This window comes from Haplochromis burtoni, unplaced genomic scaffold (genome assembly GCF_018398535.1).
Source record: "Haplochromis burtoni strain Fernald_Lab_line unplaced genomic scaffold, NCSU_Asbu1 Contig_155, whole genome shotgun sequence".
Lineage (NCBI taxonomy): Eukaryota > Metazoa > Chordata > Actinopteri > Cichliformes > Cichlidae > Haplochromis > Haplochromis burtoni.
Window position 1 is genome coordinate 109549 of NW_024582516.1, and position 27158 is coordinate 136706.

At 40.7% G+C, this 27158-nt stretch overlaps 1 protein-coding gene across 1 annotated transcript; it reads right to left on the reverse strand.

Moving 5' to 3' along the window:
* mbtps2 (membrane-bound transcription factor peptidase, site 2) lies at positions 1 to 25620 on the reverse strand. The gene is made up of 11 exons (XM_005932164.3): positions 25325 to 25620; positions 23722 to 23870; positions 21873 to 22011; positions 21152 to 21255; positions 17803 to 17930; positions 11810 to 11928; positions 8738 to 8918; positions 6151 to 6257; positions 3638 to 3836; positions 3252 to 3327; positions 1 to 900 (listed from the first exon to the last, which is right to left on the reverse strand). The coding sequence occupies exons 1-11, from the start codon at positions 25397 to 25399 to the stop codon at positions 678 to 680; spliced, it is 1500 nt and encodes a 499-aa protein (XP_005932226.1). The 5' UTR covers positions 25400 to 25620; the 3' UTR covers positions 1 to 677.
* Between the last annotated feature and the right edge of the window lie 1538 nt (positions 25621 to 27158).

Sequence of the window (27158 nt, forward strand, 5' to 3'; positions counted from 1 at the left end):
GAGGAAAAACTGTTATTTTTATTTCACAATTTCTAGAAATTGACTTTTGCAACTATATGGCAGACATATAATAAAAAATAAAACGTACACATAAAGAAAAGGTGAGTGAAAAAGAAAGCAATTTTCGCACTGCAATGCCAGATCAATCTGAAGGATAGACGCCATTTAAATAGGCTCAAATTGATAGGAGTCCATTCATTTAATTAACAGTAGGTAGTAAAGTTTTTCAACAGTGATAAGGAATTCAAGATTATTATATTGCCATGCATTCACCAGAAAACAAAAGAAAGCTCCTTAAACGTTTTTGTGTCCACAGGTTAGCTTAGTCAATACCTCAGGAAAATATGGCATTTTTGGAATCAAAGTAATGAAAAACACAAACACACATGTTTCATCAGTTCAGTCTTTGTAAACAGTCACATAGGACAGTGCTTTACAGCAAGTGCATTTGTTAACTTGTTTGTGTGCTTTTGGATTTATGGCAGCAACAAGGTGGATTAAAGTTGTTTTCCCTGGTGGTCCAATTTTAAAGGCAGAGTGATGTTATACTCAACAGTCTCCACAAGGTGGGCAGTGCTTCTGGGTAATGCAGTCTGTTCACAGTTTAATGGTCCACAACACTCAAACGCATCCTGAGACAACATCTCTCAGTCCACCGGGGGAGCTGACCGCTGTGGCTACCGTGCCGTGACCATCCACAGGCCCAGCGCCACGTTGGCCGCCAGCAGGGCGCTGCCTGCCAGGAGCAGGAAGAAACCAATCAGCTCACGCTTCTGACGGTCTATTACCACACTGGCCAGCGTGGCCTCCAGCAGGGCGTTCAGCATCCACTGACCATCGAGAGCAAAGCACGGCACAGAGTTGACTACTGCTAATGCGCCAGAGAGGGACACCACGTATCTGAGAGGAAGGGCAGCTCAGGAAAACAAACACAGTAACAGGCAATTATTTAAGTGTCAGTTTAAGCAGCGAGCAATGGAAGCAGATAAAGTTTACTTCTGTCTGCTGGACAGCGAAGCAAACAGTAGCAGTCCATTCTTTACAGTTAGCTCAAAAACTCCAATTTGGTTAATTGTCTGAAAGAAATATTCTCTCCTGTTGAGACAGCTCCCAGTTTGGGCTCAGGACACAGACACGCTCTCTACTTTAAACTTTCCTTTTTGGTAAATTCCCTTCAGTAGGCCCTGAACAGTCCCATAGTTATGCTACCATAAGCTCTGGCTGTTGATGATAAACAGATGATGAACAAAAAAGTTGCCCTTTGCCACGACGCTCTACATTACACTTCCCAAAGGCATACCATTAGTACTTTCCCTTTGTGGTTTCTCATTATTCCTCTTTACTTTCCCTTAATTCCTCAACCAGTTGCAGTGGCCTCCATGAGGTTGATTCTGCCAGAACTCTTCCTGTGAAACAGGAGTTCTTGACCATCACCAACTGCTTGTTCACAGGTTGTGATTGTTGGACATTTCTATCTATATTGTAAGGCTGGGTACTCCAACTCCAGTCCTCGAGAGCTACTGTCCTGTAGCTTTTAGATTCATGCTTGTTCCAGGACATCTGAATCAAATGAATGGCTTGTTACCAGGCCTTTGTCAAACTTGAAGCTGAAGAAGCAATTAAACCATTTGATAGGGCTGTGTCGGAGCAGAGATGCATCTAAAAGCTGCAGGACAGCAGCTCTCGAGGACTGGAGTTGGAGAGGGGAATTAAACTATTAATTAAAGATTAATGAGATACGTTTTTACATTGCATCTTCTTAACATCTGTCATTTAATTCAGCCAAAGCATATCACATCAGTGAGAACCAGTAGAAACAGCATTATCTAGAATATACTCTCAATTAGTTGTTACTTTGGAGTGTCTGTCCATAAAAAAAATAAAGGGATCCACCATGACGTTACTCAGTGGTTTGTGCAGTCTGGTGTTTGAACTCTCAAACTAATCATTATGGCCGTTGCCATGTTGGCTTTTTGAAACAGTACATCACAAAGTCAATCTGACTGTGAATCTGAAGGGCACTGCACACTCTTGTCGAACACAAGAAAGAAAAAGGAAATAAAATATACTGTATTCTTTATCTTCCTTTTTGACATTAATGGGAACATAACTCGAAAAACAAACAAGATGCTGGATTTGACATGACCTAAAACTAGCAACTCAGTCAGAAATAAACCCATAAACCCAACAGGAATGTGTTTAAGGACAGCACAGATCAAGTGTGGAAAAGGCTCCCCCTCCCCAAATACACGTTAGTACAATTGGACGTCTGACCAAAGGAGTCATCCTCTGGCTTTTTACCATTATGAATGAATGTTTAAGGCATGTCCGCATTGAGTTCACCTTTTAGAAACCAAAGACGCATTCATCCTTTATATACAGCATTTTTTCCATAATTGAATTAGCACTGCATGTACACGTGTAAGCAACGGATATAAAACTATAAAACATATAATTAGATTTTAGGGAAAAAAATCCTACTGAGGAAGAACTGGAAGCTGAAAATGACTAGATGAGCAGGTAGCTGCTCACCAGTAGTAATCAGAAAAGGCGGCACGCTACAATCACCTGGTCAAATATGAGCAGTGCTGGTTTTCAAAAGATCACCATTAAAAACACATCAACGTTGAATCATCCAAAATGCCCCAAGACCAAAGAGCATGCTTTTAACTTTCAAAGCATTACATAACAAGAAGAAACAACTCACCCTACCCTTACAAATAAAAAGGTCAATTCACATTAACGAGATACAGTTTTAGCCTTCACCGTCATCTTAACATAAACTTAATGACCTTAATGAGACCATGTTCTTTTCAGCCCAAATAAAAATCGTTTTCAATCAATCCAAGTACCAATCAGCAGTGCCAAGAGATAACTACTTTGTTAAGTAGTCACAAAGAAAAACAGACCTACAAAAATGTAAAAACGGCTTAAAAAGGGTTGAACTGCAATCAGAAATGTGCACAGCAATGCAATTAAGGGCTGCATTCAGGCAATCTTAAAGTGCATCTGGCCTCTTGACTGTGCTGATTAGATGTTAAAAAGGGGTCTTTTATTCAGAAAAAGACATTTGGAATCAAGTAAGATGAAACTTTTATGCTATATAATCCTAAAAGAGGAAACTGTGAACATGCAACACATGATAAAATGTTGCACTGCATGTTATAATTTAAAGTGACAGAAGAGTAGGGTTCATTCTTCTTACACCCATCCTTGATTATGACTGTAGTCCCTTTAACCTGAAAGGATACTTGCAGAAGGTTTCTAGGAATACAGGAAGGTCCAGGTGGAGGAATCCAAAGCGAGGGACAAAGTTAGTCAGACTCACTGTGGAAATAAGAAAACACAGGATATATAGGTCCTCAGTTTGATCCACTGAACACTTTATGAATCTTAAATATGAGCTGAGAAAACATCCAGGCTCTTCGTGACTACTCCCTCTGCCTTGCCCAGAGTCAGTTCAACATCTACAGAACACTGTAAACACCAATTACTTGCTTATTACAGTAAATGCAGTTGCTTATTACAAGTTTGAAACTGAAAACACAAGATTTAAACAAATGATATGTTCAACAAATGGTTGCTTCAGCTAATTATGTCCTACATTCACAAACGGAGGTAACATAAGTGTACGTACCTGCATACTGCAGGTGTGGCGGATATCCCACGAACAGCATGTGCGTGTTGGGAGGGTGTGTGACACGGATGAAGCGAGTCTGGTTCTCCAGAGAAGGCGTGACGCAAATGCTGGCAGTGTGGGAATGTGCAGCACAGTCATCATCTGTATGACACACTCGCGTTCCCGTCACCATCTTACGTACTGGCATGCAGGCGTACTGAAGCCACAGGATTACACAAAAAACACAGGAAGTAAAAAACCGATTTTCAGTTACTCTATGCAGCTTTTCTCCATGTTAGCTAGCTTCTGTTTCCACCATTAACACCCATTCATTTTGGTACGGTGTCTTTTTCCATACAAAGCACGACTGCACAAACACTTTCAGCTTGTATTTCAAAATGTATATCTAATTATTCTTTTCTGTAAATAAGGTTACAAGGTTATGAAAGCGCCCCCATTTGAGACTGGGAGGAGACACTGGCATTGCAGCTTGAATGCGATAATAGCAGCGCAAAATAGGAGATGATTATTTTTGGTGACTACAACTCAACTCATGACATCCCCTAACACAGACATTTAAGAAATACACCTAACAGGCACTTTGATAGGTAGAGCAGTTCAGCTAATCATATGGCAGAATGGGTAAGAAAGGTGATTTAAGTGTCATGGTTATGGGGTCAGGTGGGCTGGTATGAGTATTTCAGAAACTGCTGATCTACTTGGATTTTCCCACACAACCATCTGTATGACTTTCTGATCTGAAGAAGAGAAAACATCCACTCAGCTGCAGTTCTCTGGGTAAAAATTACATTTTGAGGTCAGAGAAGAATGGCCAGTGTGTTTTGATCTATAGAAAAGGCAACAGTAACTCAAATAAATACTTAATAGAACCAAGGTATGCAGAAGAGCATACCTTGAAGCACATGGGCAGAAGACCACACGGAGTCCTATTCTTGTCTGCTAGAATTTGCACAGGCTGACCAAATTGGACAACAGAAGATTGGAAAAGATAGCTCGGTTTGTTCCGCTTAGATGTCTGCTACGTGTATTTTGTTTGTTTTTTTGTAAGCGGAATTTAATTTTTTAGCAAATACAAACAGAAAGTATTCAATCATAATTTTCTTATTGTGAGCAAACAGCCAGACTCAGAGGCTATCCTTCACACTGCAGGCCTTGAAGCCAAATTTGTTTGAATACTGAAAAACCTTTATTAATTTTATTAAGTCCCTTTACAGCAAGCAACATCTTACCCTTTAGGCAACATTGCAAGTGTCAGGCAAGATTATGTAACAATAAAACAGTACTGATAATTGACAGCTGTCATTGAGGGACACTTCTAACTCACCAGAATTTATGAAATAAATGTATCAGAATTCAAACTTTAATTGTTGGTGTTCATTTCCTCCAGATGGGGGTTTGGAAAATGCCCCACAGCCACAAGAACATCAACAAAACCTTAATTTATACAACAGTAACAACATAAGTAGAGATGACAGGGAAGGGGCTTTCCTACACAGAGATTTTTGTGACCTCCACCCAAAGAGTTTTAGCCACAAGTGGTTGGGGTTTCATTTAACTCTGTCATTGGGCGAGAGGCGGGATACACCCTGGACAGGTCGCCAGTCTGTCACAGGGCTAACACACAGGGACAGACAACCATTCATGCTCACATTCTCTCGCACTTGCACACCTAGTGGCAATTTGGATTATCCAATTAACCTATCCCCACAAACTGCATGTCTTTGGACAGTGGGAGGAAGCCAGAGTACCTGGAGAGAACCCACACAAACACGGGGAGAACATGCAAACTCCAAACAGAAAGACCCCGGCCTGATGGTGGAATTGAACTCAGGACCTTGTTGCTGTGCGGCAACAGTGCTAACCACCGTGCTGCCACTGTGTTACTGTACACATTCAGGATAATTTACTGTAGAGGTAAGCAGACAAGACAAGAATAAGCCTTAACCGCTGCTGTGTTACCAACATTTGGTGGCACATCAGCCCAGACAGAGCTGTGGGTGGTGACAGGCAAGAAAAAAAAACCCAGAAAAATTTCAATCTCATTGTCCCAATAGGGGTCATAAAACCAGCTCTCTCATGTAAAGCAGCCCTTGAATGCAGATGCTCAAGCTCTGTCACTCTGGGGCAAAACCAATCAGATTTGGGTCACTTCAGCATGTAAGGTTGACAGAGTAATCTTTAATTGCAAGAACAAAACGTAACAGAAGTGGCATAAAAACCCACAGAAGAACTGTGGCTACTCAAGAAAATAAGGCGATAAGAAGAACTGGTGATTTAGACAAAGTGTGCTCACACCAAATGCTAATAGAAATCCTAACTTTACTCGAACAGTGTCAAACTTTTTTCACAGCACCGCAGCTGAAAACTCATGGAAAGTCACACATGGAAATAAAAGGGAAGTGAACAAAGGAAGTAATATAAATATCCGCGACTGTAAAAGGTTTTGAGACCTGTTTGTATGACTAACCAGCCACAAAAAGCCCCCACATCTGTCAGTGAGTGTGTGTCACCTCTCTGTCTCTGCTGCTCCTGCCCTGTGATTTAATGTAAGAGAAGCAGAGGTCGGTCAGGCTGTTGTTGCTGCAGCAGTCCATCGTTCCATCCAGACGCTTGAAAGCTACAGGGGGGAGAGAAACAGATGGAAAATATAGCACAACTCTGAAAAGAATCTTAAAAATAGATGTTCTGTTAGTAGGTGGACTCGAAATGGATGATTAGATAAAAATAACACAATATCACACCATTTATTCGATGACTAAAAAGTCTTCTGGACTCCTTAAAAGGTCATTGGCTTAACTCTGCATAGTAAAAAGCACATTAATCTGGTGTGCTTCAGGCGAAAAACCCCAAAGACTCTGTTCTGCATATCTAATATGACAATAATTACTAATGCCAGAGTAAGAAGAGTATCATAAGCAAAATCCCCAGTGATAACTTGTTTCAGCTTATTTTCGATAACCATCCAAGACACAGACTTTGAAAGACAAAGGACAAATAAAATGACATACAGTGGGGCAAAAAAGTATTTAGTCAGCCACCGATTGTGCAAGTTCCCCCACTTAAAATAATGACAGAGGTCAGTAATTTGCACCAGAGGTACACTTCAACTGTGAGAGACAGAATGTGAAAAAAAAATCCATGAATTCACATGGTAGGATTTGTAAAGAATTTATTCGTAAATCAGGGTGGAAAATAAGTATTTGGTCACCTCAAACAAGGAAAATCTCTGGCTCTCACAGACCTGTAACGTCTTCTGTAAGAAGCTTTTCTGTCCCCCACTCGTTACCTGTATGAATGGCACCTGTTTGAACTCATCATCTGTATAAAAGACACCTGTCCACAGCCTCAAACAGTCAGACTCCAAACTCCGCCATGGCCAAGACCAAAGAGCTTTCGAAGGACACCAGGAAAAGTATTGTAGACCTGCACCAGACTGGGAAGAGTGAATCTACAATAGGCAAGCAGCTTGGTGTGAAAAAATCAACTGTGGGAGCAATCATCAGAAAATGGAAGACATACAAGACCACTGATAATCTCCCTCGATCTGGGGCTCCACGCAAGATCTCATCCCGTGGGGTCAAAATGATCATGAGAACGGTGAGCAAAGATCCCAGAACCACACGGGGGGACCTGGTGAATGACCTGCAGAGAGCTGGGACCAAAGTAACAAAGGTCACCATCAGTAACACACTACAACGGCAGGGAATCAAATCCCGCAGTGCCAGACGTGTTCCGCTGCTGAAGCCAGTGCATGTCCAGGCCCGTCTGAAGTTTGCCAGAGAGCACATGGATGATACAGCAGAGGATTGGGAGAATGTCATGTGGTCAGATGAAACCAAAGTAGAACTTTTTGGTATAAACTCAACTCGTCGTGTTTGGAGGAAGAAGAATACTGAGTTGCATCCCAAGAACACCATACCTACTGTGAAGCATGGGGGTGGAAACATCATGCTATGGGGCTGTTTTTCTGCCAAGGGGACAGGACGACTGATCCGTGTTAAGGACAGAATGAATGGGGCCATGTATCGTGAGATTTTGAGCCAAAACCTCCTTCCATCAGTGAGAACTTTGAAGATGAAACGAGGCTGGGTCTTCCAACATGACAATGATCCAAAACACACCGCCCGGGCAACAAAGGAGTGGCTCCGTAAGAAGCATTTGAAAGTCCTGGAGTGGCCTAGCCAGTCTCCAGACCTCAACCCCATAGAAAATCTGTGGCGGGAGTTGAAAGTCCGTGTTGCTCGGCGACAGCCCCAAAACATCACTGCTCTCGAGAAGATCTGCATGGAGGAATGGGCCAAAATACCAGCTACTGTGTGTGCAAACCTGGTAAAGACCTATAGTAAACGTTTGACCTCTGTTATTGCCAACAAAGGTTATGTTACAAAGTATTGAGTTGTATTTTTGTTATTGACCAAATACTTATTTTCCACCCTGATTTACGAATAAATTCTTTACAAATCCTACCATGTGGATTCATGGATTTTTTTTTCACATTCTGTCTCCCACAGTTGAAAGTTACCTTTGGTGCAAATTACTGACCTCTGTCATCATTTTAAGTGGGGGAACTTGCACAATCGGTGGCTGACTAAATACTTTTTTGCCCCACTGTAAATGTCTGATCTCTAAGCTGTTATGTCAATAAAAAATTTTAGGACTATAATAGAAAATTAACATTAAGGGCATCTGCTCCTAAATCACTTGAGTAAATTCTAGACCACAGAGAAGCAGCAGGAGCTAGGATTGGCCAGCTGTTACACAATTACCTCCCACATGAGTTGACACTTGGCCAATCGGAGCTCCTGTTGCTGCTCTGTAACTGTGACCCCGTTTAATATTTAAGTGGCCCACTGTAGTGATGACAAAACAAGGTCAATTAATGTTTAAATCAAGTGATTAATAAAGTAGTTTAATAGCTGCCTTTTGAAAGACGTTAATTTATGATGCTATTACGATTTAATACAGTCAAGTCTCCAGGTAGAGGTACTCAGCTGGCTCTTTATTGGAGGCGTACATACAAAACTATGAAATAATACGGCTTTCTTATGTCTTGATAGAGCAAGTCCGGTGGCCTTGCTGAACAAATTCCTCACCCACCTCGTCCATGAGCCCAGCTGGGCTGCAGGCTGGCGACAGGGACGCAGTATCCCGTCTGTGGTGTGTGAGCGAGGTGAGACAGGCAGCTGGTCCAGTCCTCCACTCCCCTGACGGGACAGTCTTCCAGGCCTGTCACTATGTCCCCAACTGACAGACCCCTGGGACCGTCAGCTGCAGAGCTCTGGACCAAATACACACGCAGACATAAATCTTGATTTAAATGGGCAAAAGGTCACACAAGTGAAATCTGATGGCTTCAGTCCTGCAAGCTTGCAATAGTTGGGAAACTCTGACAAATACAATAAGCTCTTGAGCAACAGTCACCAACTGTGGCTACACTGCTGCAGCATAAATACATTAATGAAATAATAAATGATTAAGTCATAAAATTTAAAAAAGTATTTACTGTGGATTTAAGTGGGGAGGATGAGCTCATAAGTCACATAGCCTAAGGAAAGAAATCTAGTGGTAATGTAGCTGATACTATTGTGCTGTTTGTCAGATGGCAACGGGGCTGGTTATTATCTCCTTTGGAGTCTGGTCAAACACCTCGCTTCATCAGTATCAGCGACACACAGGAACTAGTGACGTTCTGGGTGGTTTTAGTCACCCACTGCAGGGTATTCCAGTTCTGACCGTACAAAGCGTACATTCCAGACTGCAGAGCTTCCAGTTAGTCTTCTACTCCCCCTCTGTGGATGTTTACAAGAACTTAACACATGAATTTAGCCTGGTTTTGCTTTTTCTGACCCTTCTTTCCTGGTTGGAGATTAGTGATAGTCAGTATTCTGGTCATTGTTCAAGTATTTTAAATGCTGCCACACTGATGAGCAGATAAAGCACCCTACATGGATTTTTAAAGTGGATTAAATGAGCTAATAAAGGGACACTAGCAGTGGTAAAGAACATATAAAGAGCATAGACTCCAACTACAGACTTGGCTATAACTATATTTTACTTAACTATTTACTACAGGGGATTATGTATTGTTGCCCGAACCACCTCAGCTGGCTCCTTTCGGTGTGGAGGAGCAGCGGCTCTACTCTGAGCCCTTCCTGGATGGCCGAACTTCTCACCCTATCTCTAAGGGAGAGGCCAGCCACCCTCTGGACGAAGCTCATTTCCGCCGCTTGTATCCGCAATCTCGTTCTTTCGGTCACTACCCACAGCTTGTGGCCATAGGTGAGGGTAGGGATCGACCAGTAAATTGAGAGCTTCGCTTTTACACTCAGCTCCCTCTTCACCACGACGGACCGGTGCAGCGTCCGCATTACTGCAGCTGCAGCCCCAATCCGTCTGTCGATCTCCGGCTCCCTTCTCCCATCACTCGCGAACAAGACCCCGAGATACTTGAACTCCTCCACTTGGGGCAGGAACTCATCCCCGACCCGGAGTGGGCACTCCACCCTTTTCCGGCTGAGAACCATGGCCTCAGATTTGGAGGTGCTGATCTTCATTCCCGCTGCTTCACACTCGGCTGCGAACCGTTCCAGTGCGAGCTGGAGGCCCTCACCCGATGAAGCCAACAGAACCACATCATCCACGAAAAGCAGAGATGAGATTCTGAGGCCACCGAAGTGAAAGCCCTCCGCCACTTGGCTGCACCTAGAAATCCTGTCCATAAAAATTATGAACAGAATCGGTGACAAAGGGCAGCCCTGGCGGAGCCCATCACCCACCGGGAACGAGTCCGACTTATTGCCGGCAATGCGAACCAAGCTCTTGCAACGGTTGTATAGGGATCGAATGGCCCGTAGCAATGGGCCAGACACCCCATACTCCCGCAGCACCTCCCACAGGACACCCCGAGGGACACGGTCGAATGCCTTCTCCAAGTCCACAAAACACATGTAGACTGGTTGGGCAAACTCCCATGCACCCTCAAGTATCCTTGAGAGGATAAAGAGCTGGTCCAGTGTTCCGCGACCAGGACGAAAACCGCATTGTTCCTCCTGTATCCGAGGTTCGACTAGCGGACGAACTCTCCTTTCCAGCACCCTGGCATAGACTTTCCCAGGGAGGCTGAGGAGTGTGATCCCCCTGTAGTTGGAACACACCCTCCGGTCCCCCTTCTTAAAGATGGGGACCACCACCCCGGTCTGCCAGTCCAGGGGTACTGCCCCTGATCTCCACCAGAGAGGTGACATTCCATGTCCCAATTGCCAGTCTTGGCAGCCGGGGATCAGTCCGCCAGGGCCTCCGCTCCTGGCCGCCACCCGGCACACAATGCACCCGACCCCTATGGCGCCTCCTGCGGGTGGTGGGCCTGCGGGAGGATGGGCCCATGTCTCCTCTTCGGGCTGTGCCCGGCCGGGCCCCATGGACTAAGGCCCGGCCACCAGACGCTCGCCCTCGGGCACCCTCCCCGGGCCTGGCTCCAGGGCGGGGCCCCGGTAACCCTATCCCGGGCAGGGTAAACTGTTCCCTCGATGTTTTCTTCATAAGGGTCTTCTGAATCGCTCTTTGTCTGGTCCCTCACCCAGGACCAATTTGCCATGGGAGACCCTACCAGGGGGCAAAAGCCCCCAGACAACATAGCCCCTGGGATCCCTGGGACACACAAACCCCTCCACCACAATAAGGTAGCAATTCACGGAGAATTTTTTAAACATATATAAAGGCTCAATTACCCAAAAATAACATTATTGATGATAATATTATTAGTAGTAATATTATTAAGCTGTTCACCTGATGTACCTCACCTCCACAGGTAAACAGAGGTGTGTTTTGTAGCCTTTCTCATCTTAAATCAACAATCCTCATCATCATCGATTGTAATCTGGCTGATGATGTAATAGCATTATGCAGCATTAAAGCAGTGGTTTATTTCAGTGTTTATTTGATTAATTTATGACAATGACATTCCCACCTCAGACAGAAAATAAAACATTCAGCGGGTTTGTTGCTCACAGGCTTCACATCAGTTCAGTTTGGGACAGAGGCAGGGCAGCTTTCTGCTAAGCTCAGCTAAAATTAATTCATGTAGAGGAACGACAAGTAACTTTATGGAAAATGGATTTTCTATCACGTCGACCTACCCCTTTACCTGATATGTGAAACTGAGGCACTGACCTGCACAACCTCTGTGACCAGCGCTCCAGCTCCGGTGGCGTACATGGGAAACAGGAGGAGAGGCAACAGGAAGAGAAAGGCCAACGCTGCCAAACACAGAACAAAGTTGTGCCACACACCTGGAAAGAGAAGACAAAAAATTTTTTTTTTTTGTTTTTCCTCATTTTTATCTTCATTTGAGTTGTGTAGTTTTGCTTTTTAAACTTTGGGTTTAAAAAGCAAATCTTATCTTATCTTATCTTAATCACGTTAAAAACAATATTGTCAACAACAAGTCGATCTATAGATGGAGATGTTCATTTCAGTTCTGTGCTGCTGTGGTTTTTCTTCACCCAACAAGCCATCAGCTAGCAACACAGCTAACATAGCACAGAGGAAGCTAAACGTAGGATATTGGCATTTTGGAGGCATTTTACACCAATAGCTGCTGTTTCCACTTACATAAAAAACTTCTGCAAACATACAAACTGTGATCAAAGTAAGCAGACATGGCTGAAAAGATGAGACGACTATGCTCACTATCATTTACTTTCACTCTTGTCATGTTCGAGTCTTTACACGTGAAGCTAGTAGGGGTTGGTGTAACACCTGTCAGTAAGCTTTTATTACACTTATGTTAACATAAAATGTTGTTGTCACCGCAATTAAATATGATTCCACTGCAGCTGTCTCCTGTCAGCTGCACACCTGCTGCAGTTTGCGGCCTCATGACTCTCACTTTGATCCAAAATAAGATCAGTGAAAATAAATTAGTTGAACAACACAAATACATTATTTTTCCCCCATTGCATTTCTCCTGGACCTGTTTTCATTTATTATTTCACTGTTTAAGTCGAACTTGATGTTTTTTTCCCATATCTCTCTCTCTCTCTCTCTCTCTCTGTATATATATATATATATATATATATTATAATATAATATATACACACACACACACACACACACACACACCCAGTAGGGCTGTTCGATATAACGATATATATCGGATGACGATATCAAAACGTGTATCATTTCATTTTACACTATCCTTTGTTTCGTGGTGTCGCAAAATAAACTCTTTAGGGCATTATTGTTTCATCGTTTTGATGGTCACTGTAGTGGCTATATTAATTTCTTAAAGTTCTCTCTTTCTCTTATATTTTATATAACCACACTACGGACAAGCGCCTGTTTTTATGCGTTGTGGTTAGCAACAACGACGGTAACACCATCGCGTGTCTGCTTGTTTATCTTCCACATAAACCTTTCACAATAAAGCTCAAGATCCTGTTGAGACTTTTCAAAATAAACATGAAACTATATATTTTTAGACATAAGTTGTAACGGCCGCCGTTTTCTTTGTGAGTATTTATTACACGGCGTGCTGCGGGGAAAAGCCTGTTCTAACGTTTGAGTCTAAGGTTTATTTTTTTGCACCTGTCGGCTCTTTTTTACTTCTCATCCATAAATAATCTGCTCTTTCACGTTATTCTACATCTGTTAAAACACTCGACTCCAGGTACATGACGCGCAGCTGGAAACACTTCCCGCAAGTCGAGCTGCTCGAGATTCACAGAATTTTCAGGAAATGTTACATTTTTGTGCTTTATATCGTTATCGGGACGATAGAATTCTTATATCGGGATATGAGATTTTGGTCATATCGCACAGCCCTAATCCCCAGTCTTTTTCTCACAGTGAGGCATACAGATTATTAATTTAACAGCGTTATTGATAGGAACTCTGTATTGGCAGACACTTGAAGCCAAAGTCTCCATTTCGAATTGGAAGCGGTGGAAGACAGGTTCTCACATTTTCCAGCCAGCTGCTGCAGTAATTACTCCTTCTAAATCAAATCAAGTGGAAATATGACTGTTAAATTGCCTCGGTGTCTGAACTTTAAATGGCTATAACTACAAGCTCTTGTATTCGTTTTAATTTCTTACCGTGTTATCTTAAAGTATGTAAGTACATAGAAAGGGAAGTTTCTGTTTGTCCAATGGTTCAAAGAAAACTGTAGTGCACCTGCTATTTTCTATGAACAAAAATTTTAAATATTGAGATCAGTGTATGCTCAGTTTCAGACTTTTTTTTTGGGTGGGGGGGGGTCTCTTAATTATGTCACTGAGACAGATATCCCATATATGGTCATCACAGCTGTTGCTGAGTGTGCAGATGCCCCACCCACATGCCGTTAAACCCTTCTGTCAATGGCAAAGTACATTGAAACTGGAGGTTTTGGTTTCACAGCTCATTTCAGACATCTAATCAACTGATAGTGTAAAAATAGCGATTATTTGGTCTACTAATGCTGAAATGCCACTCTATCAGGACACAAGATTATAAATACACAAATGGAAATGTGAATAACAGACCACAGTTTTAAAAAACACATAAAATATTGCAAACGTGATGCAATTTCATTTTCCTTACAAAATCACTCTGCACTAAAAAGACTGGCTAACGAGTGTCTCTCTTTGACCTACAAAGGAAGAACTCCAAATATAAGAAGAAATACTAGTATCTTGCTCATGTAGTCTGCACATCACTTTGTGGACAACAATAGTCTTTTCATCCTTCACATCCTTCAAAAAGCTTAGACTAAAACATCCTTCTAATGTGAGGATTGTATGGTAAAGTTTTGCTGCTGCTGTAATAACCACCTGCGTGTTTGCCACATATTCTGAATGTAGGATCTCATGCCACAACAGTAACCATGGCTCACTAAAAATAGCAGTCTATACCATCTTAATTATGCAAGAGAACTAAGCCAGTCTCCCAAAAACCACAGGAGGAAACGTTGCATGGCCTGATGAGGTCAAAGCACTCAACGGTATCACTCAAACATAGTGATGGTGACATAGACAGAGGTAGACTCTGTGGTCAGAGGGAAGTTAAAAACATGGTATTTTGAGGAAAAACCTTTTTGACAAAAAAGGAAAAAAAAAAGATTTTTAATGTACAGCTGGAAAAAATGCACTACATCTTAAAAAAAAAGTCAATGTCTGCCCTAGAGGCAAAAAAGAAAAAAGGAAAATCTTCATGCAGTGTATTTCAAATATTGATATATGCAGTAAACAAACTATTAAAGTTTCAGCACCTATCTCTACAGGAATAAATAATAAACATGTTATGTCTGACAACCCCCCTTGCACGCAGGGCAATCTTGACTGTGGACAGCGAGAGAAAAAAACAATAAACACAGCACGCTATTACGTCACCACCCTCCTAATGGGAAAAGCATCTCTCTCACTTTGTCACGTGAACTGACTGAACATCTCAGTTTTGCATCTGGAGTCCCAACCAAGTTATTTTCTTCTCAGCAAAGCCTGAGGGAATTTTTTTCACTTGATAGGTAAAGACAAAGACTGTTTCACCACAGTTCTTCACTGCCCTCTAAAGGCTGCAAACAGCAAAGGGAAATCCAGCAGTATGAAATTTTGCCAGCTGTACCATAATCTGTATGGAGCTCAGCCTCGACCAGACCAGCGTGACATTTCCAAGGCTGGAAAAATTATTCATAGCATCGCCACACTCTGAATTAAGCTGTGGCTCTGTTTACCTGAGTGGTCTTGTTCTGTTCTACTCTTGCACTTTTACTCCATGTCTTCAATCTATAAAATGTGGAAATGATTAAGTGCAAAAATAAATTAAAAAAATTAATCCAATTTTCATCTTTGACTGAATCATTAAAATTCTCTAATAAAGCGACAAAATATCACAAAGCAGGAAGAATGTCAGAACCTTTTTTTTCCTACATTATATTTTTACTGCAATAACAGGCTTCATTCCCCCATTCTTATAGCTACAACCTTTCTTCATTATATTGAGAAATGCTTTCATTAAGATAGGGTGATTGGGATTTTCCATTAAACTGCCCGACAGAATAATTGCTTCAGAATTGACCAAATACAAGTCAGAAGCAATACAAAGACAATAGAATAAATAATCCTATAACACAACATAAAACATCACATGTAGTACAGTATGCATGGCCCAGCTCTACATAATGAGTGCATCAACTATATTCAACTGATAATACCTTCATAATTTTACTAATGTAAGTATTTAAATCTGCTAACTTTTAATACACATTAGCCAGACCTTTGTATTGATAAGGCTATTACACATGTATAGTACTGTGCAGGTTTCACCTTGTTGTCCAGGTTTTTTGGGGGGGTTAGACACTGGCTGCTATTTCCACTCATTTTCAATCCAGTCCTTGTACTGGACCATTTCCAGGAGAATCTTATTTAATAGTTTGTATTTTAAATTTCATAAGCCATTTAACACTGACCTGTGAATAATTCATGCACAAAAAGGCATCTAATTCAAGTGATGAACCCATTCCATTTACACATATTAGACAATTTAGCAAAGAACCCATTTTAAATTGTATCACCTTCAGCCTAGGTGATTCCTAAAGAACTACTAGCTGAAAACTTAGCATCTCTCAGCATTGTGTGAATCATGGTTGATTCCCATACTGTCCAATTCAATTTGAATTCAATTTGATTTATACAGCACCAAATTACAACAACAGTCGCCTCAAGGTGCTTTATATTGTAAGGTAGAACCTACAATAATACGTACAAAGAAAAACCCAACAATCATATGACCCCCTAATAGCAAGCACTTTGGCGACAGTGGGAAGGAAAGAAACCAGCAGATTTTGATCCACCATGCAAAACCATCTGAAAAATCATCTGCCTGGCAGTGCATTATGATGGAGGGAATGCGATACCTTAGGCCTGAGTAACATAGACCTAGACACCAGTCAACAACGAGGTGGATGAGTGGCTGCTGGAGGTTGGCTTGCTGTCATTGGGTGACACTGGTCACAGACAGGTATATGGTTGCTTGCAGATTGCTGTGGCTTGCACAGAAGATGCTGACTCCTCTGCAAACACTTTACTACCAAGAAGTATTAAAACTAAAGTGCGATACAAACTGCAAACTAAGAACATTTGCCTTCAAATTGAAAGTTTCGCCTCTCTACTGAAAATAACACGTTTAAATAAACTTTTACTTTTAAGGCGAATGGTTGAGAGTAGTTGGCAAGTGTTTGCAGACTAGTCAGCATCTTTCATACAAACTAAAGTTAACCAAAGCAATCTGCTAGCAACCGTATACCTGTTTGTGACCAATTTCACTTAACAGCAGCAAGCAACCTCCAGCAACCACTCATCAAACAGACCCGTGGATACTCCAATTCTCACTGATTGGCCTCTTGGTGCATGACTGTGACTTAAAAAAAAATCTATTTCACAGAGATTGCCAGCAACCACTTGCAACTAATTGGGAATACTCACTTTTCCCTAGTAACCAGTGGTTACCAAGCAGTCAACAACCAGACTCTAGGCCTGTATGACCAGGGCCTTAACAAGTCCACATAATCCTTTCATACTTTCTGAAAGGGGGCATGGGTATACATTATCAAAGTGCAAAAGATGCTGCTCTCACAACTTCTGCTTTGCAAGAATATTAAAAGCAACACTTATAAGTTGTATGCAGAAAAACTTCTAATGTTAATCTATTGTGTTTTGTTTTTTGGTTTTCATTGTGTTAATTTGGAAATCATGTTCAAGTCTCTGCTTGACGTTTAATTTATGTTTCATATAACAATTCTACTGCAATTCTTACAGCATGGGGATTTTCCAAACTAACTACTTGACTATTTTCTAATGAAACTGCACTTTTCTTCCAAACCAGACCACACACAGAAAATACTCAGGCTTTAAGCAGCTCCCTCTGATGATCTGCGATGGCAGACATCAGTCACATTCATGTGCGAATGACTGCCAGCTTACCATTCAATTCATTAAGCTCTAATTTTCTTAATTGCAGAGTGAAATGATTTGATGCGATGCAGCTGTCTGCTGCTTAGCAATAAACTCCTCAGAGTGACCTTTGCTGGCAAAACAACATGCTTGTAATAATTGTGATTAATAGCTGGAAACACAATCAGGCTGCCGTAAGGAGCTATCAGCACATCTCAGGATAAAAAGTCTTACCGGCACAGAAGATGCGGAGCTGCTGAGCCGGTGATATGAGGTTGAGGTGTGTGGTGAAGAGGTCCACAAATGCACCAGGATAAACTACGAACACAAACATCCCAAATCCATTCACTCGCACTTGCTCCCTGCGTGAGAACAGAAATAAAAAAAAAACAAAGAAACATTAGATTTTAAAGGGAAACAGACTCTATGAGGGGTGTCAAACATACAGCCTGAGGGCCGGAGCAGAAGGAAGATAAAGGAGGTCATCATTTTTGGATTTTTATCATGACCTAGAAGACAAGGAGCCATGCCAAAGCTTTCTTTCAGCTATGATGGAAATATTTCATTGCAGACTACCAGAAAGTGAAAGAAGCGACAGTGGAATCCCACTCATTTTATTTATTTCAGCCTTGCCATCATGGATCGGATTGATTGGATTGATTCAATACAAATGAAAATATTCCAACAGTACTTGTATTTCTTTATACATACAGCGTATTATCAAGTGGTTTTACTGGTCTAGCCCTGTCTGACACCCTACAAAGGAACTTGCCCTGAGGCCATTCTCTACAATTGTATACACAAAACCGGTGAGCTCAGAAGGCAGAGCAGGTCACCTACTAATCAGTTTTGTGGTTTGATCCAGTCTGCATGTCAAAGTATCCATGGGCAATATATTGAACCACAGGTTGCTCTCTGATGTGTTGATTGGAGTGTCATGTGTGTGAAGGCATAGAAAAAAAGTCCTTGTATAAATGGGTGCAAATAAGTGAACAAGGCAAGCTGTATAATATAAAGCACTTTGAGTGCTCAAGTGAAGTAGAAAAGCACTATATAAGACCCAGTCCTTTTACCATTTACCACAAAAGCCCACAACATACAAATGCACAGAAAACAGTGCACTTCAAGAAAGCACTTACACTGTACTTACAATAACAGCGCAAAATATTGCACTATTCATTCAATTTTCACCTAGAATCAAATGTTCAAGCCAATTTTTGGTCCTTGAATTTAACAGAGGGTAAACTCTCCTGCTAAGAGAGAATCTTTGTTAACAGCTGGTACTCCAACAACTGAAGTGGTGGAAGCTCCTGGGCAACGCTGGGCAGCTTCCAGGTTTTGGGCACAGTGAGGGAAAATCTTCAAAATCCAAGGTATGACAGATACATAAGAAATGGCAGAGTTGATTTACGCTCTCAACGGTAGATAGACTGGTGACAAGCATATGACAGACTGGACCACTTCCTGATGGGAGTCATGTGGTAAGAATGCTTTTTCTTTTTTGAAGGCTTGTAATTAGGTGTTTTAGGGGGTACATGACATACCATGGATGTGCACATGAGATAGGGCACACCTACTAGAAAAAGACAAAGAGCAGAGCTCATGTGAGATCAAACTGGGCTTCGCTGCCCTTGAACTCAAATGACACACCAGACTCCACTAAACGTATAAGAAGTCTTGAGACCATTTAGACAAACACACTATTGTGTCTGTGAATATTTAGAGGCAAACATAGATGTAGCTTCTGGGAAGTGTGGAGGTACCTTAAACCTTCAAATAGAAAGCAAGGGGAAACATCTGGCTCCAAGCAGAAGCCGGCTTGTATAAGAAGCTATGGGAAAATCTATTCTGGCGCTCACTGGATATTTGATCTCAGTAAACATTTTGCTAGTAATTTCATAATCTAATTTTTTTTTTAGAATATGTGGTTATTAACTGATATGTAATTAAAGCGGGGTGTACTTAGGGCAGAGCCAATGTGCAGTAAGGGAACGTTATTCGCCTCAGGTGTGCAGCAGCACTTGGGGTTACTAAATACGACTGCAATATACAGGGTTCATCAAAAAGAACCATCCAATTTCAAAAGGCTATATTTGTTAAAGTAACAGACATAGAACCTTGAAATACATTTTAAAATACATGGCTGAATATAATGTTTTATATACAAAACTTGCAATTTTCACAACTGCTCAGCATGTCCCTTTCTAGACAAACAGCATATGTCCAGCAACCACGTGAAACTCATGGATCCCCTCTTTGTAACAACGCATCTTTCGATTGTTACAGGCGAACAGCTGCAATATTACAGCACTTTGAAATCAAACAACTCTTTTTGATACACCCAGTATATATTGGACCGAAAGTTAAGAATTCATTGTTAATTTAGTGCAACAGAATTTACAATAAACATCCTTTAAAAAAAAATCAAAACAATCTTTGGCTTGCCCTTTGGTGTGGTGGAAACTAGTACAAAAACTACTAGTTTTTGGCTTCCTTGAACCCCTGTTTGATTGAATCAAGATACTGACTTGACTGTTTATGGATGTACATATTTTTCAAATGTTAATTCTTTTCCTATATTTGTCACTGTACTTGGAACCTAGCCCCCTACTGCCTTCACGTTTATCTGTACACAAGTTGTATCCTGTAATTAAAATAAGTGCAACCCTTTTGAGAAAAAAAATCCTCCAGCAGAGGTTAATCACAGTCTTACAGACTGGATTCCACATGAAAGAAGTCTTTGAGGCTCCTCACTTAAAAATCACTTGTCTGAAATCAGTGGCTTTGTGAAAAATAGGATGATGCAGAAGATCAGAGGGGTCATCTGGACCATGTGCTATGCACACTAATTCATTAGTTTGGATTTGCACAATCCACCTAATCATTAACTGTAATCAGAACCAATGCACCATGAAATAAAAATCAGGAATGGATTAAAGGGATTTTTTGGGGCTCATCAAAATCACACAAAGTGAGCAAGTAATACAACGCAATGAAACAAAATCATCAGCAACTTGTGGTTTTGAATTTGACATCAAAACATGCGATTAATACAAAAAACACATTTAATTTCCACTGTACCTGGACAGCCTAAGCCACTCTAATTTTATCAAACCGGTGTTTTAAGGTCAAATTTAAATACTAAAGTAGCAGAAACACATTCTACTTAAAGCAGAATAGAAGGCAAAGGGCTCTATATTTGGATCATGTCTGCAGGCACATTGTCCCATCTTTAACAATCCTTTATCTCTGATTCAGATAAATCCTTTATCTTAATCCCGAAAGGTTATCAAGGGACAAGATTATAAATCAGGCTCCTCTCCTGTGGAACCAGCTCCCAGTTTGGCTTCAAGAGACAGACGTCCTCTCTACTTTTAAGACCAGGCTTCAAACGTTTTGAGCAGAAGTCTGACATACATTTACAACGTCCTCCTTGCAAACACACTTGTAGTATTGGAGTCTTTGTATTCTTTCACCTTTCTGGAGTTTAATATATTATCCACCAACAAAACAAATGCTCTTCATCATGATGGATTCATGCTGGATGCTATGTTGACACTACAATGTGGTGCGGTGTGGTTACCTCAGTGCTGCCACAGCGTGGCCCAGCTCATGTATTACTCCACTGAGCAGCAGGGCGATGAAGAAGTAGGCCAGCTGACTTGTGGGTAGATTAACGCCGGGGACCTAAAGACACACCAGAGACAAAAAAAGAAAAAGAAACTGACTAAGATACGAACATAAAACATAATTCACAGAGTTAAAAATCAGCATTTATGTTTAGTTTTATCCTAAAAATGAAGAGCCAATTTAACCACAGTGTAACATCTTCCCAAATAAAAAATTCTAATTTGTATCACCACATTTAATTTTTGTTTTGGTTCTTCACGTTAATTGCTTGGTGTTTTGCTGAAGCTTGTGGTTTTCTGCATTTTTTTCTCCTTCTGACTAGATTTTTTTTTCTTCTCCAGGCTGAATTCTTGGATATAAATGGCCCACTAATAGCTTCCCATGAATCACCTACAGAGCTCCACTGGGGATAGGGCTCACATTTATGCACGGTTATTTGACACCATAATGAATAAAAAGTGAACAGGGAAACACTTCTGAAAAGCAGGGGTCTTTTTTTTTTCATGGCACAGACATTTGAATTTCACACCCTTATGATCAACTCTGAAGGATGTTTTTATCCAGTTACACACAGAAAAGAGACAAAAGCTTACAGATTTAAATCTGATGAATACTTGCCATTTTCATTCAGCTGATGTAACTTATGTATAGAAATCACATTAAAGTCAACCTACCACCACCTGCAGGGTCTGTTGATCTCCAATCCGTGGGTTGTCTGTGGTCATCTGAGCGATGGTCTGCTGCAGAGTCCTTATCAGCAGCACCACTGAGCCCAACATGGCAGCGATACCAAACACCAGACCACTGTTGAACCTGGGAAACACAGATGGGATGCAAATTCAACAAGTGCAATTTTGCTGTACTTTTTTCACATTTATAAATGTGAAAAAACTAAAGATTATTAAAGCTACACAACGGGAAAAACACCTGGAATTGAGAAACTCAGAAATGCCACACAAAGTCAGTTCCACACTAAGAGTATTATTTTTAAAAACAGTCACTACTACAAGTCATCTACTATAAATCCAAAAGTTTGGGGGTGTTAGCATAAAAAATATGAATCAATAAAACAAACATGTAAAAACTGGCCTGTCCTTCAGGTTCCTTCCTAAACTGTGTCATGGGAAAACAACTTCTTTGACCAGACGCAGATAGCGTTAGGACCTTTACCTTTGAGAGTAGAGTTTAAATCCTACAATCCAGACCGGACCTCATCGCCTACAAACAGTCCAGAATGCTGCTGTGAGGCTTCTCATCACGTCCTCTAAATGGTCCTGGCTTTACATTGGCTTCGAATTAAAGCTTAGGATTCAAATCAAAATTCTTTCAAATCTCTGACAGTCAGATGCCCCTCTATATTAGTCAGCCTTTAAATCCATATGTAACTAGCAAGACAGTACAGTTTATTGTTCAGTGCTGCTAGCTGTCCCACAGTCCAGGTTAAGGAAGAAAGGAGCTTTTGAGGTCTGTGGACATTTCTGATACCTTTAAGGGAAGCTTAAGACCAGCTTTTATCCCCATTTTATTTTTTTTTCCATCATTGTCTTCATCTTACTGTGAAGAGCCATGTGATGTTATGTTATTGAGAAGTGCTTTGTAAATGTTACTTGCTTACTGAAAAGTCTAAAATCGACTTACTTTCAGCATGTATGATGCATGTCTATCTGTCCATTTAGTCTTTAGAAAGAGAGAGGACATCTGCAGGAGGAAAGATGTCTGCTAACATCTCAAGCTATTTATTTTTTACATTTGCTGCCGACTTTAGCTTTTAAGGCTCAGTTGTCATACGGCTGGTTATAGGAAGTCAGTGCAGACTCAGTTTGCAATTAAAATGTAATCCTCTAAAATGTCTTTTTCTTCCAGGAAACAAATTATGTCCTGTGAAAGTAAGTCAACAGCTTCTCTGAATCCATTTACTGCAGAAAAGACGTTTTTAGAAATGTTATTAAATTGCCAAATGCTTTTATGATGAAAAAGGAAGGTTGAGGAAAGCTTTTAGCCAAACCATCAAGTATCAAAGTCAAAAGTAACACAGCACCTCATTTCCAAGAAAAAAAAAAAAAGTATAATTTTATTGTAACTGAAGTGGAAGGAAGCAGGAATCTGAAGGTGTGGACAAGGTTTATAGAGGGAAATTAGTCTCAAAATGTTTTACAAACGTGCGTGTTATGATCCATAAGCATAAACTAACTTGCAAATGTACTTATTTATAGTGTGCGTACTGTATCTGTAACTTGTAAATGTATGTTTTGTAGTCGAGGAGTGATGGGCTGTTCTGTTTATTCAGGAAAAAAAAACAAAAACAAACCGTTGTTTTATTTGAAAAACACATGAGGAAGCTCAGATGTCCCAGTTTTCCACTAGCACCTGAATCAAATCATTTGTACACATTTGTAAATGTTAGTTTAGGCTTGTGTGTCACAACATACACATTTTCTACCATTTTTGACACTAACTGCACTCGATTAAAGTTCAGAAAGACTACAGGAACAGCTGAGTGGATTATATATACAGAAACCGTACCACATGTAAAGAGCCCGGGGGTTGATGCGGGCGCAGTATGCAAATAGTCGGTTGAACATGGTGGTTTGCCATCTCACGTGAAAAGGAGACAACATCAGGCCACGACTGGCGAGCCATGACTCATAGCTGATCCGATGCGTCACCGATGACTGCAGGACAGAAACAAAGTCAGCGCACGAGCACATCCACATTTAGAAAGCACGTCTAACTGGAGTTATTCTGTAAGAGCTTATAGTGTTCACATATTTCCAATGTCCGGACCTCAATAAGCTGTAATCAGAAAAGGTTCTGCATATTGAAACCCCCAATCAGAAGGAGAATTTTACACTATTCATCTCTAACTTTATATAAGCTACAAGGGGTTACAATGTTAAAAATTGCTCACCAATGCATGTAATGATAAAAGCAGCCAAATGCTTAATCATTGTAAGAAAAGGAAAAGTCGAGGGAGGAGGACCGACTGAAATAGTTTACACACAAAACAGCTCAGAAATGAGGCCGCAGACTGCCTCTAACTTGGTAGGAAATAAGGTTTTTATGTTTTATAAATAAAACGAAGACTTCTCAAATCTGAAACTGGGATTTAAACTCCACTGAACATTAAAATTGATTTCACAGTGATATTTAAAGGCTTTCAAAGTCTTCATTAACTCATCTGTACACTGTTCAAAATGCAGCTGAAATTGAGCAGATGTTGATATTACAAGCCTCATTCACTGGCTCCTCTGTATCTTTAGATCTGACAAGATGTTACATGTTTTTACATGGGGATATACTTTTGGCTAGCAAAAGTGTCTGATTCAACTGCAACTTGCTAAGGGTCATTTAACCAAACCCTGTGTCGAGTCAAGAAAATCCTAAATAAATTCAATTTTGCTCACCCAGTTATAGTTTTTTAAAGTCGAAATATATGACTAATAGCTGGGATAGGATCCAGCAGGCCTGCAACACCAATTAGGATAGCCAGTTAATGAAAACTAATAAGTGGACGGATGCCCTGATGGATGTCTCAGTTTTAAAAAAAAATAGGTTAATAACAAATTTTCTTTCTTTTTTCTCACTAATCCTTGAATGTGCTTCCACACTAATAATGCTACAGTATAATTATCCCCTGCTGTTTTTATTGTGAATGGCACATTTCCTCTTTGTTTGTACCTGATTTTAATATCTTTTTGCGCTGCACCTTTGGACTCTCTTCTTCCTTGTTTACTTGTGTTTTGCTTTGTAATTCCACGAAATTTTAAGGGTTAGAGAGCAGATCTCTAGGTTGCCAGGTTTTCCAGGATACATGGAAATCCTGAGTTATACTCTATACTACTGCAGGTACTCGCTTATAGTTTACTCTGATAGCATTTAAAGATAGACAGGGTCTTACATTTCCCACATTTTCTGCTCACTTTAAGCATTAAACGCATCTCATGGACAGACATTGTGAAGTAATGGCCGTAATGTGTTTAATAGCGGGGTTTCCAGCGGTTCCAGGGCTGCTCTGGCCTGTTTACACGAGTGCCCACAGCTCAAACCTTCTAATGGTTCAATCCATTCACGTGCGTTAGCTGACAGACTGCTGAGCAGGAAGAAAAACAAAAAGGCAAATATTCACCCTGAGCAGCGTGTCCGCCAGATAGACAGCACACCAGCCTGCCATCACAAACACCAGCAGGGACACGGGGATCATGGTGCAGCCGTTACAGGACTCCACACCGCGCCGCCTTCATCACTCTCTCTGCCCGCCGTTTGTCACGCAGCTGGCCGCCGTCTTTAGCGTCCAACGCTGCCATAAAATGCCGTCACTTACGGTGAACTGCAAACAGACAGAAAGGTTTGATTTCACGAATGCCGTGAATCGGAAGGAGTGTCAGCACTGCGCGACAAAACTCCGGCTTCTTCTTCTTCTTCTTCTTCTTCGACACTTTCTTTTGTCCCTGCCAATATTGCGCCATCAGGTGTTCAACTGCAGCATCTCACTTTTGGGTAGTTTTTACAAATTTCTAATTTAAAAAATTAAAACAAAAATAGTTACATTTGCAGTAAAAGATAAAAAGTATTTTTAAAAATTCACAAATTCTAAATACTAGTAAAGAAGTAAAAAATATAATTATAGAAATTACATATAAAAAGAAATAAATTAAATGCCAGAAATTGATAGAAAGAATTTTTTTTATGTAAATTTAAAAAAAAGCAAAAAAGCAATTCACAGTGGATTGTCCCAGTGCTTACTATATATAGGGCACAGAGCTGTAACCCTAAAAATGGAGAATTGCATAATCAGTTGGCTCAGCTGCAGAAACAAAAATGAAAGTTTGTTTTTGGATATTAGATTTCATCCTGCCAAAAGGTCAATGGGGGTAAAAGGAAACCAATAAATGTGGATTGCCAGAGTCAGGCGCAACAAGAAAATAAGCTCCCAGTCTGACTCATTAAGCCATAAATGTGGCCAAGGGAACATAAAACTGCTTGTGGATAAAGGCCAACATGTTGCTGTACATCAGTTCCTACAGAGCCTTCAGCCTTTCAGAATAACTGTGTTATTTGAGCTTAATGAGGACACAGCTGCAGATGAAAACTGTCTATTTGGGTGCAATAAATCCCCCTTTAAAAGGTTAAACCCCAATTTCAGTTTACCTCCTCCTTTATGAGGTTTTACTCTTAAAGTAAGTAATATCAAACTTTGCCACAGCCACATTTATCTCCTTTTAGGCCCTGCGGCAACAGTTTGTGGTTGTGCGCTTAGTGATACCGATTATACACACCATGGTGTATTTATTTTATCCACAGACAGGCAGATTATATTGTTTGTAAAGCTCCTTTTTTCATTATTTCCCTTTGAAATAAACTTCCTTTTGGCATTTCTAGGTTAGTTTGGAAGATATTTACATAGTCCTGAGGAATATGTAAATGGTTATTCCTCAGGACTATGTAAATAACTCGATCACCTTTAAGTCACCTTGGATTGTCAGACTTTGATCCTTACACTGGACTAGCAGATGCCTTTTAAACAACATTTAAACTTTTCCCATTAAAAAAATATCAACAGAGTCTGTATTATTATGGGAGCATGATTCTGGATTTCCAACAAGGTAAATGTTTTCAATGGAGAAAAAAAAAAGAACATATTTGATGGGGTTTTTGTTCAGGTGAAATGAATGATTGATTGAGCTCTACAGTATTCCCATTATTGAATGATGATACTTTTCCACAGGTTTTCTTTGTTTTAAAGGTGATATACAGCATAAACAACTTCAGAGCCACAGCACAGACCAAAACAAATGAGCACATTAGCCACACCTTCTCACTTCCTTCATGATACATTTATAACCAAAAGCCAAAAGCAACACCCAAATACAATTAGCTCTATGCAATACATTGAATATCTATTAGATGCTGCAGTTACCACCTGTAGAGTTTGCTTGTTTGTTTTTTCAGTTATCTTCGGG